General features: G+C 44.9%; 1 protein-coding gene across 9 annotated transcripts in view; it reads left to right on the top strand.

Annotated features, from left to right (window-relative positions):
* Positions 1 to 12,080, top strand: part of TRRAP (transformation/transcription domain associated protein) — a 166,116-nt gene that overhangs the window by 81,094 nt on the left and 72,942 nt on the right. For all 9 annotated transcript variants that reach the window (XM_077918588.1, XM_077918587.1, XM_077918586.1 and 6 more), the window contains 7 exons: positions 2,865 to 2,986; positions 4,328 to 4,541; positions 7,797 to 7,976; positions 8,863 to 9,009; positions 9,276 to 9,395; positions 10,054 to 10,341; positions 11,519 to 11,656. In XM_077918588.1, the coding sequence (XP_077774714.1) occupies positions 2,865 to 2,986; positions 4,328 to 4,541; positions 7,797 to 7,976; positions 8,863 to 9,009; positions 9,276 to 9,395; positions 10,054 to 10,341; positions 11,519 to 11,656 (1,209 nt within the window). The remainder of the gene's footprint in view (positions 1 to 2,864; positions 2,987 to 4,327; positions 4,542 to 7,796; positions 7,977 to 8,862; positions 9,010 to 9,275; positions 9,396 to 10,053; positions 10,342 to 11,518; positions 11,657 to 12,080) is intronic.

The raw sequence follows: 12,080 nt of genomic DNA, 5'->3' as shown, positions 1-12,080 counted from the left end.
ATACAACTTGCTATTGCTTCTGCATCTCCAGTCCCCTCAGGGCAAGATGGTCCTTTAGACACCCCTGTGGTGGCAGCTGGTGGAGGGAAGGGCCGCTGCTGTGGGAACTAGGTGGTGGCAATTCCCCAATTTTCTTTATTCTCCCCTCCCCCTCAGGGCAAGATGACCTAGTGGTAGGAGTTAAAAAAAAACATTGAAAGTTGAATGAGCACAGTTCCTTACTGGGCAGGGTAGGGAACCTTTGGCCCTCCAGATGTTGCTAGACTACAGCACCATCATCCCTGACAATTGGTCTGACTGGCAGAGAGTGATGGAAGTTGTGATCTAAGCCATCCGGAGAGCTACAGGTTCCCTGCCCCTTGTAATAGGGTTTGCTTTTAATTGCATTTTCCTATCAAAAGGACATGTTCCAAAAGTAAACGTTGACCCTAGGATAACATGTCAATGCTTCTTTAATGCTGGGTTTTACAGTATTTATTTGGAAGAGGGATAGATAGCACAATGGACCCCAGTAGCCACTCTTCCTGTTTGGGTTTTCTCTGTTTAGGTCCAGGGAATGCTCCAAAGTGATGGCATCAAGGGATTACACACACACACTCACACACACACGTGTGCTGTAACATTGCTCACATTCTCTTTCTTGTGTGTGCACAAGGGGAATTTTGTATCAAATACCACACCCGTTTTTGCGTGACTCCACAAGCAAAGCAGTTCTGAGATTTTGTGGCTGTCAAGGACGGCTCAAAGCCAATCCTGCTGTAGAATTCTCCCTGTAACGATTTGGCTGACGTTTTACATTAATCCTGCAGTTGATAAGCAGGCAAGAACATAGTTATCCACACATTTTGCAGTATGTAAGCCCTGTGGTTTTTCACTCTTAAAAAAATTCAAACTCCCATAAAACCTCTAAATCTTGTTGTAGCTTTTGAACCATACTCTTTGCTGCTTTGTTCATATCCTGTGTTCTTTGCATTTTGGACTTAAAAGTGTAGTGGTTTTAATGCTTCACTCTTATTTATTGTATTACTTATTTTACTTTTTTTTAAAAAAAAACCTGTTTTGTTGTGTGTTTCCCTTTAAACTTTTTGCTGCAGGGCAAAATGTAAATAAGTGTGAAAGCAGCGTTTTATGTAGTCTGAAGGGACGCGGGTGGTGCTGTGGGTTAAACCACAGAGCCTAGGACTTGCCAATCAGAAGGTCGGCGGTTTGAATCTCCGCAATGGGGTGAGCTCCCGTTGCTCGGTCCCTGCTCCTGCCCACCTAGCAGTTCGAAAGCACGTCAAAGTGCAAGTAGATAAATAGGTACCGCTCCGGCGGGAAGGTAAATGGCGATTCTGTGCGCTGCTCTGGTTCGCCAGAAGCGGCTTGGTCATGTTGGCCACATGACCCGGAAACTGTACGCTGGCTCCCTTGGCCAGTAAAGCGAGATGAGCACCGCAACCCCAGAGTCAGTCACGACTGGACCTAATGGTCAGGGGTCCCTTTACCTTTATCTTTACCTAAGGTTTATTGACATAGTGCATGGCTGTTTGGCTGAAGTCATAGGTAAATTAGTTGTATACTCAGTGATGTCTTGACTAGAGAAGGAAATAAAGAAACCAGGGTGAAGCAGAACAACATTTTAGTCCACACAGTAGGATCCCCAGTGCACACTTAACCCTGCAGTTCAGAGCCTCTAGTCTCCATCTCACGGAGTCAATCTAAGAGGATACAATGGTCAGTGGCATCAAAAGCCACAGAGAGATTGAAAAGATGGATAACTTTTAATTGGCACTCATTGGATGTCAGGCGTAGATCAGTGATTTAAACAATAAAGCACCCAGTGTCCATGAAGTAACCCATTATTCAAAGAAACGAAACAGCTCAGTCATAGTGGTCACACAATCCTTCCCAGTAGGTCTTGCCCCTATGAAGTAGTTGCGAGGCCTGAAGGTCCCCACCTTCCCACCACTCTCTAAGGCTCCTCTCTCGGATCTCCTTCCCCAGCAGCCTATGGCTCCGTCATAGAGTTTCTCGTTGCTCTACCCTCTTCAGTTCTTTTTGTGTTCTGGGAGACCACAGGGGAGGGGAACTGGTCGCAGCAGGATGGGGAGACTTCCTGGCTTCTTCAGCACCCAGCCTCCACTCTGCCTCTTGTCTCTCCCTCCTCTCCTACTTCTGAGTCCGGACTTCTGTCTGCCACCGTCTCTTCCTGCTCACTAGACCCTGTTGCCTCTTCAGCTTCCAACACCTCCTCCCATTCTGCTCCCTCTGACCACTCAGCATCATCCCACCACCAATCCCCTGGCTCTGAGCCTTCTTCCCCTTGGGGGTTCCCTGGCTGGAGCCTCCCGCCACTCCCCCTGCATCCAGCTAGTTCGTGACATTGGATTGCTGGTGGGTACCCCATAAGTTCCCACCTCCTATAATTTTCTTTTGCACTTCTGCAAAACCTGGGGTACCCTTGTGCTTGCTGGTCCCTGCCAGTTGAGTGTAAATAGTGCCGTTTTGGCTATGTAAGCAATGGTATGCACAGTCTGAATATCGGAAATAGGGGAAGGGCTGTAGCTCAGCGGTAGAGCATCTATTTTGCATCTAAAATGTCTCAGATTCACCCCCAGCATCTCCAGGTTAAGCTGGGGGAAACTGCCTGAAATCGTAGATAGCTGCTGACAGTCAAGGTAGACAAGACTGATCTGAATCAGTGTAAGGTAGCTTCCTATGTTTCTAAAGAGAGGAAAAGATGTAATTGCAACTATGTCTGCATGCTAGGACCAAGACATGGAAATCACATATAGTCCATAGTGTTTGGAGGATGCCAGCACTCCACAATTTCAAAGGCAAAGTGAAAAACTAATTGCTGTCTTCTTTTTCTTTTCAAACAGACACCTACGCTCCGGGAGAAGTCCATTTTGCTAGTAAAAATGATGACCTACATTGAAAAACGTTTTCCAGAAGACCTTGAATTAAATGCCCAGTTTTTAGACCTTGTTAACTATGTCTATAGGTAATTATAGCAATTAATCAACTGGTTCAGCTTACTGGTTCATAATTTGGGCCATGTATGACCTTAATAACATACCATCAATCTCTTAAAGCTAATCTAGATGAGTTTTTAGGTGGCAGGGGCGGGTTAAAGTAACTATTCTTCAAAGTTTCATAAATTTTCCTTGTTCATACCTTCAAATCCTTGGTCAGTCTGCATTTTCTTTGCTAGGTGAAATCAATATATACCGTGGCACATGTTAAATGCACTAATCATGTGCCAAATTACACGGTGTTCCACAAATAATCAGGGATTGCAAGAGTTCAGAATTTTTTATTTTATAATAAAATATAATTAATTTGAGGGTGTGTTTTTTTTGCAATTTGTTAAATCCCAAACTCTTCCCTATAAAGCATGTGAACATACTTATTTATTAGTGGATTTATATCCCACCTTTTCTTCAAGGAGCTCTAGATCCATTTACATGCAAAGCATATCCTCTAGCAGCAAGCTATATTCCTATATTCTTGGTTGTCCATGTGTATATTACAGAAGCAAGACCTAGGAAGTTCTCCCTAGGGTGTGTCTTCGCTTCTGAGAGCATAGTCTCTGTAGGTCAGAGCTTTCCAAACTTTTCATGTTGGTGACACACTTCTTAGACATGCGTCACTTCGCCACACAGTACTTTAGTTTTGCATCATTTCATGATACAGCAATTCAGTTCTACTAGGAAACCGGAGGTTAAGCTAACCCCTTTTCAGCCTCGAAAGGAGCGTTTGTGTGACACACCTACACGCTGCAGCTGACACACTAATGTGTTGCCACACATAGTTTGGAAAGCCCCACTCTAGGTATTTGCAAATTCTGCTGTGATTGACCCTGCAAGTGCCGAGTACAAACTTTCATATGTTTAAAAGGGCACCGGGTCATTCAGAGGCTTCTGAGCAGGTTCAGCTGAAAGCACATAGAAACCCCTTTCAGATCTTTTTGCTCGATGAGTTAAGGCCTGAGACAAGCCCTGACACTTCACCTGTGGGGACATTGGGGTGGACAGGGCTTAGCCCTGTACCACTTTAAACCTTGCATGTTCAGGAGGATGGTTGAAGAAGGCTTTTGTCTACCTGCAGTGTTGGAAATAGGGCTGAGAAGTATTCTGGGATTCCCCCAGCGCCTTCCAATGTATGTCGGCAACACAGAAGCAAAGAGCACACTCCAGAAAAAGATGAATCCTCCTACTGTCTGATTTCCTTCATGCAAACTCATCCTGTGATTCATGCCCCTCTACCTTTTGTCACAACCTCCCCCCCCCCCCCAATCTCTGCTTTGCAAGTTCTGTATTTTTAAATGCTGCTTTTTTCCTAGGGACGAAAACCTTTCGGGCAGCGAACTTACCGCTAAACTTGAACCAGCCTTCCTTTCGGGACTCCGTTGTGCTCAGCCGCTCATCAGAGCCAAATTTTTCGAGGTTTTTGACAACTCCATGAAGCGCCGTGTCTATGAGCGCCTGCTTTATATCACCTGTTCTCAAAACTGGGAAGCCATGGGAAGTCACTTTTGGATCAAGCAGTGCATTGAGGTAGGAGTGTCTGTGATGTGAATGTTTGTAGCATTAGAAATGCATGTGGTCTGCCTAACATCTTGAATATCATTAGAATTAAATTATACATACCCTACTAAAGTCCCAAAGTGATTTACAATCAAAGAATACAATAAAAACCACAAAATTATAATCAGAATTTAAAATTATAGTATAGTATCACTGGTGCGAGGGACGCGGGTGGCGCTGTGGGTAAAACCTCAGCGCCTAGGGCTTGCCGATCGCATGGTCGGCGGTTCGAATCCCCGCGGCGGGGTGAGCTCCCGTCTTTCGGTCCCAGCTCCTGCCCACCTAGCAGTTCGAAAGCACCCCTAAGTGCAAGTAGATAAATAGGTACCGCTTTATAGTGGGAAGGTAAACGGCGTTTCCGTGTGCTGCGCTGGTGCCGGCTCGCCAGGGCAGCTTCGTCACACTGGCCACGTGACCCGGAAGTGTCTTCGGACGGCACCGGCTCCCGGCCTCTTGAGTGAGATGAGCGCACAACCCTAGAGTCTGTCAAGACTGGCCCATACGGGCAGGGGTACCTTTACCTTTACGTTTTATCACTGGTGCGGCCCAAAGGCCTGGGAAAACAAAAACAAAAATGTATTTGCCTTGTGCTGAAACGGTGTTGTTGTTTTTTGTAATTCACTTTGGTTTTTTCTTGTAATCAAACCGTTAATAAATTTTATGAAAAGAAAAAATGAAAAAACAAATACATCATTTTTGTTTCCTATCCATGAACTGCTAAGATTCTGTATGAACTTCAGTAAATGTTGATAAGTTGACGAATGTGCGTATGGCAGCACAAATGAAAGCGGGCAGTCACCTGCTAGTCATTTGTCATTGTTCATGAGTGTAACCTGGAAATCTTTGAGATTATGTAGATGCACGTAGGATCGTCCTTGTTCTCTTGCGATAGTTGACAACCATATATTCACTGTAATATATGCATCTGTGTTGAACAATGAAGGATAAATCAAGTTAATAAGGCGAAAGCTCAAAAGCTAAGAGGAATACAAAGCACTTTCTGATTGAAGATGAAATAATGTGGATTCAATACATAACCTAAATGCTTGCTGTGTGAATACTAAACAATTACTTAAACACTAAACAAGAGAACTGAATGGGAAGCAATTACTTTAATGTAGCAAGCTACCCCCTACCCCACAAAATAATTAGTGCTCATAACCGCAGGGGGGTTAGGCGGGGAATAGCCAGACACGTAAAAGAATTATGTGTTTTAGCTTTTCATTCCAGCTGCTGTTCAGCTACTTTTTTGGGGGGGAAAGAAAAAAAGAAGAAGTATGGTTGCGTTTTAGGTGCGAGAGAGAACTGATCTAGGCATCCTGACTATATCCTCCTTTTGTTGGTTCCGTCATTTTTATATTCTGCCCTTCCTCTCATAGGGAGCACAGGGTAGCTTACAATAAAAATAATCGAAGGACAATTTTAAAGAGGCCTTAACATCCCTTAAGGCCAGGGTTTTCCTTCTCCTAGAACCTCCTTAAACCTCCACTGCCTTGCGGCTATACTCATTGGTGAGAGAGGCTTTGAGACTAACCCTTGAGAAATAATCTTTTATCTGCTGCCTTGTGGGACAACTCCAGGAAAAGAAAAGGCCAAGGAATAAACCCTGCACAGATCCAGAGTGGAATCCCTAACACAGTTGGACGGCGCCTTGTACGCCGCCTCCTGGCAACTCCGGCAGCCAAGCTGGTGCCAAATGTACTGTTCTGCTTCCCTTTGGACCACATCAGCGAGGCTGAGAGAAGGGTCTTCTTGTCTGGGCAGCCCAGGGCTTCCCCATATACTAGCCTTCAGCCAGAAAGGCAGTCAAAACTTTGCTTTTTAATCGTGCCTTTGAGCTGCCCTAGATATTTTGAGTGCCGTGTTACCGACTCTTGCTTTCTACTGCCATCTTGTGCTCTTTTGTACTGATCTCCTTAAGGAGGAAGAACAGGATATAAATGATTTCAAACAACCAAAAATAAACAACTGCCTAAGCGAGTGAATTAAAAAATGGAAGCAGATGCTTCCAATCCCTTCCTCGCAGCTGCACCAGGGGAGGAGAGGGTCACAAACATCATTTTTAGCATTGCAACTGAACTAGTCCAGTAAGTTTCACTGCTCCCCAATGGAATCTGCTTCCAGGAATAGGCAGGATTCATGCGACGAGTTCTGCTGACAGCAAGAACATAAGAGCCCTGCTCAAATCAAGCCAAAGGTCCATTTAGTCCAGCATTCTGTTCTCAAAGTGGCGAACTAGATACCTGTGGAATGCTTGCAAACAGGACCTAAGTATCACAGCCCCTTCCCCACTTGTGATTCCCAGCAGATGTTATTCATTGACCTAATGCCTCCAAGTAGCATAGCTTTGCCCTCCATGAATTTATCTAATAGTCTTTTAAAGCCATTCTGGTCAGTGGCCGTCGATCCCTCTAGTGAGAACAAGTTCCATACTTTAACTAATGCACTTTGTGATGTCCCTCTTTTTGCTCCTAAATGTTCCCTAAACTCAAGTGGTCTAGCCAAGGAATGTAAAACTCCCCTCCTAAATATGGGTTGCCTAGACTGGCATGGGGGACGCGGGTGGCGCTGTGGGTAAAACCTCAGCGCCTAGGACTTGCCGATCGCATGGTCGGCGGTTCGAATCCCCACGGCGGGGTGCGCTCCCGTCGTTCGGTCCCAGCACCTGCCAACCTAGCAGTTCGAAAGCACCCCCGGGTGCAAGTAGATAAATAGGGACCGCTTACCAGCGGGAAGGTAAACGGCGTTCCGTGTGCTGCGCTGGCTCGCCGGATGCAGCTTGTCACGCTGGCCACGTGACCCGTGTCTCCAGACAGCACTGGCTCCCGGCCTATAGAGTGAGATGAGTGCACAACCCTAGAGTCTGGCAAGACTGGCCCGTACGGGCAGGGGTACCTTTACCTTTTAGACTGGCATGGAATGTCCTGGGAGAGGCAAACACCTGATTGGTTCTTAGCCAGGACTTGGGCAAGATGGGAAATGTGGTTTATCATTTCTGCCGATGTGTCACTAAACCGTGATTAAAGCCAACAAAGGAAAGGGAGACTTTGGCCCAGAGGGAATGGGAGGTTGGCTGTAGCTTAGTCCCAGTCATCTTGGCCATGAGAAGACTTCTGCACAAGGGTGCTTACTTACAAGTGGTAATAAAATAAACATGCAGGAGTTCTTTGGTACGTTAGTCTCAAAAACCAAATAGTTTCATGACCGCTTTTAAAACATATTTAGCTCTTGCTGGCTGTATGCGAAAGAAACACCACAATTGGGACCAGCTGCCAAGGTGCCATGCTGCCATCCATCACAAATGTCATCAACCTAGCCGACAGCCACGACCGGGCAGCATTTGCTATGGTGACCCACGTCAAGCAGGAGCCTCGCGAAAGAGAAAACAGTGAATCTAAGGAAGAGGTAACTTGGTTTTCATATTGCAATATGCCTTTTTTTGCCTTCATTCCATTTAAGACGTGAGCCCGTCTCGTTCCGAGTTTATTTTGCTCAGTACTGTCTGTTCCGACTGGCAGTTACTCTAATAGTCTTGGGCAGGAATCTTTCTGAGCCCTGGTCATTTTCATTAGGGATTGACTCTGGGACCTTCTGCATGCAAAACAGGTTTTTTACCCTCTGAGCTATTACCCCCTGCCCTGAAGGAACAGCCCTTTCCCACCTAGAGCAAAAGTCATGACTCCATCAACCCTATACCAATTCCTATCTACTCTGACTGACCTCTGGTCTCTAAGGTCCCAGGCAATTACTTTTCCCCCAGCCCTGGCACTCAAGATCCTTTTACCCAGAAATGACGACAATTGAACCGGGGGATCTACTGCTTGTAAAGCCTCTGCTTATCGCTTAGCTATGGGCCTTCCCAAAATAAATGTCAAAATATTTATTTCAAAGAAAGGAGGGGGGGGCTGTGCAGGAGGAGGAAAGGGAAGTTTGCTGTGGGTCAGCTGTGTAATTTTAGGTCTGTGGCTTTCCAAAAGTCATTGGATTCAAAGCCTTATCAGCCCCAGCCAACATTGCCAGTGGATAGGGATGGTAGGAGCTGTTGTCCTGTAGCATCAGTTGGACCACAGGTTAGCCAGCCTTGCTCTAAACCATGACTGAAAGTTTACATTCCTGCCCAAATTGCTCTCTTTGAAATTCACTTCAAAAGAGGTTTTGTCCTGCAGCATCATTGCTCAGCCAACACAGGTCTGAAGTCATGCATTTGTTCCACATGTTCAGATCTTTGCACTTTAGTGTCTTTTTATATCATCTCAGACCTCATGTCTTTTTTCTTTTTTATTCTTTTTAGGATGTGGAGATAGACATTGAGTTGGCTCCAGGTGATCAGACTAGTACACCCAAAACCAAAGAGCTTTCTGAAAAGGACATTGGCAACCAGTTGCACATGCTAACCAACCGGCATGATAAATTTCTCGACTCTCTTCGAGAAGTGAAGGTTGGTCCTTTGCTAGATGCCTTGGGTTGTTCCTTAGGAATGGCAGTGTATACCCATTTAAAGTTAGTTAATAACTGTGCATAGGATTACGTGGTGTTTGTCATAGTATTGCTGCAGCTGTTCCATAGCTGTGCTGCGGAATAAGACTATGAGGGATGAATTGCTGGTCTTTATGTATAGAGTCATGGCCTGTGGAGGGCGGGGAGGCAGGCGAAGGAAGCTCCTTCATCATTCAATATGCCTAACTGTATTGATTTTATTTCAAGACTGGAGCCCTGCTAAGTGCCTTTGTGCAGCTGTGCCATATTTCCACGCCCTTAGCTGAAAGGACTTGGATCCAGCTGTTCTCCAGATTGTGGAAAATCCTATCGGATAGACAGCAACATGTGAGTGTGAATTTTTTATTATTACAACAAAGCACATTTTGAAGGTGTGAAAAAAATCTGAAACATTTTAAAATTACTAATTTTTTTGTTGCCTCATGCTGTATATTGCAACTGCAGAAAGCATGTAAAACTTTGGAGGAATTAAGTGCAGTTGGTGAAAGAGAGACATTCAAACTTTCTTGGGAATTATATATTAGAGAAATCGCTAGTTCACCGTTTCCCAAACTTGGGCCAGGACTTGTATTTTATAAATGTAAACAAAAAAATCCTTCCAGTAGCACCTTAAAGACCAACTAAGTTAGTTCTTGGTATGAGCTTTCGTGTGCATGCACACTTCTTCAGATACACTGAAACAGAAGTATAATATAAATGTAGGCAACTAAGAAAACTTCCTTTAGTAATAGTTGATGAGCTCCAATTTTACATGGTTTTGTTGTATATAGTAAACTGCTTGTTTTTTCCACAATACAGGCAATATGTAAGCACTTTTATAAATAGTATTTCTGAGACTAGAAGTACACATTTCAGCATCTTTGCTATTTGAGATCATTGCATGCGATCTGTCCCAATATATTGATGTTTCAGTGTTGAAATGACTTGATTGCTTTAACACGAAGATTCAGCAGTTTTTCCTACCCTCCTTTCTCTCCTCTCTCAGGCCCTTGCGGGAGAAATCAGCCCGTTCTTGTGTAGCGGGAGCCATCAAGTGCAGCGGGACTGCCAGCCTAGTGCACTGAACTGTTTCGTGGAGGCCATGTCTCAGTGTGTCCCTCCCATTCCAATCAGGCCCTGTGTGCTGAAGTACCTGGGTAAAACACACAACCTCTGGTTCCGTTCGACTCTGATGCTGGAGCACCAAGCCTTTGAGAAAGGACTCAGTCTCCAGATTAAGCCTAAGCACTGCACTGAGTTTTATGAGCAGGAAAGCATAACTCCACCTCAACAGGTAGGGAGCAACCATAGTTCAAAGTGATAGTAGTCAAATTCGCTATTTCTTTTAAATTTCACCGGTTTCCCTTACTTGAGGATCTGCAGCCCAGAGTGGCTTCAGATCTTGGCTAAGAGAAACCTTGGTTGCTTCAGCTGTGATTAAAGCTAGCGGATTGTTTTAACTGTATTTGTGTGCTGGGAGGGAAGAATTTGCGTTAAAAAATGACTCTGGTGAGGAGAACCCTGTTCCCAAGCTTGGCTTTACAGTGGTACCTCGGGTTACATACATTTCAGGTTACATACGCTTCAGGTTACAGACTCTAACCCAGAAATAGTACCTTGGGTTAAGAACTTTGCTTCAGGATAAGAACAGAAATCGTGCTCCGGCGGCATGCCAGCAGCAGGAGGCCCCATTAGCTAAAGGGGTGCTTCAGGTTAAGAACAGTTTCAGGTTAAGAACGGACCTCTGGAACGAATTAAGTACTTAACCCGAGGTACCACTGTATAAGTTTGTGAACCAAGGTTAGCAGTACGTCTTTCCTGGCCCTTGGTGGCTGAATTTTTCCTGCACACTCCGTTGTTCAAAGTTGAAACAGCTGATCTCACCCCCCCCCCCAAAAAAAAAATTAGCTCATTTTTCAGTAAGTGCTTGAGCTTGGCAGGATGTGGAGGAGAGAGAAAGAGAGGGGCAGAGTAGGATGGCCACGCCCACCACTGTCATGTGACTTCTGGAAGTTTGGCCAAGGGTGTATGTATATGACCCACAAGGTAAAAACGTCAACCGCCCTTTGGTGTAAGCGATGGTTTTCTGTGGGAGTGCCGACAGTCTTCTGCAAAGGTAGATCCTGGCCTGCCAGCCTCCAGCATTTCCTTGACATGGCTCTCCCAGCAAAGCTAGCGTATCTTCAGTCAGCTGATAAAATGTTCTAAGCCTTGATGGAATCAGGCACTCAACATATTGTGAACTGCAAAAGTATAGGCCTATTCCAGAAGTTCCTTTAACTGAGTAAGCCCAAGACGCCAGAGTTGCCCGTGTTTGTTTGGCCAGCTGCCTGATTATTCCAGTTCCCGGCTCATAGCTTTATTGCAGAAAATGTCTGCTTCATAATTGGTCGGTCATAAACTTTGCGCCATAGCAGCAACGTTTATTATATTGTTATTGTTGTTCTTTTTGCTTTTCCTCTCCCTCTAAGGAAATACTCGATTCTCTTGCGGAGCTGTACTGTCTATTACAAGAGGAGGACATGTGGGCTGGATTGTGGCAGAAACGCTGTAAATTTCCGGAGACGGCAACTGCTATTGCTTACGAGCAACACGGCTTCTTTGAGCAGGTAGTATATTAGATTAAAAATTGACCATATAAATATGGCAAGCACACAGAGTGCAGGTGCGTGATTGTACTGGAAGCATTATATAATGTCCCTGTATTGAAGAACAGGGGCTGCCGACAACCTTGATATAGCATGTCTTACAAGCGGAGCTACAGTCAGGCAGCGCATGAGCGAGTTTAATTGAAGGGCTTTTTCACGCCTCTTCAGACAAGCATTCCTCTGAACTTGACCTTTCTGATCTAATTGTTTTAGTTGTTCAACTTTTAATTGTTATGCTTTTTAACAGGCTTGCTTCCAATTGTAGATGTTTTTAACCTTTTGATGGAGTTTGTTTTATTGTATATTTTAAAGACATGTGGATATTTTATACTTGTAAACCACTTGGAAGCCAGTTTTGTGCATGTAAGTGGTATAATCACCATGC

This window comes from Podarcis muralis, chromosome 14 (genome assembly GCF_964188315.1).
Source record: "Podarcis muralis chromosome 14, rPodMur119.hap1.1, whole genome shotgun sequence".
NCBI classification, from domain to species: domain Eukaryota; kingdom Metazoa; phylum Chordata; class Lepidosauria; order Squamata; family Lacertidae; genus Podarcis; species Podarcis muralis.
The sequence above is the reverse complement of the archived record's forward strand: the minus strand, read 5'-3'. Positions and strand labels throughout refer to the sequence as shown.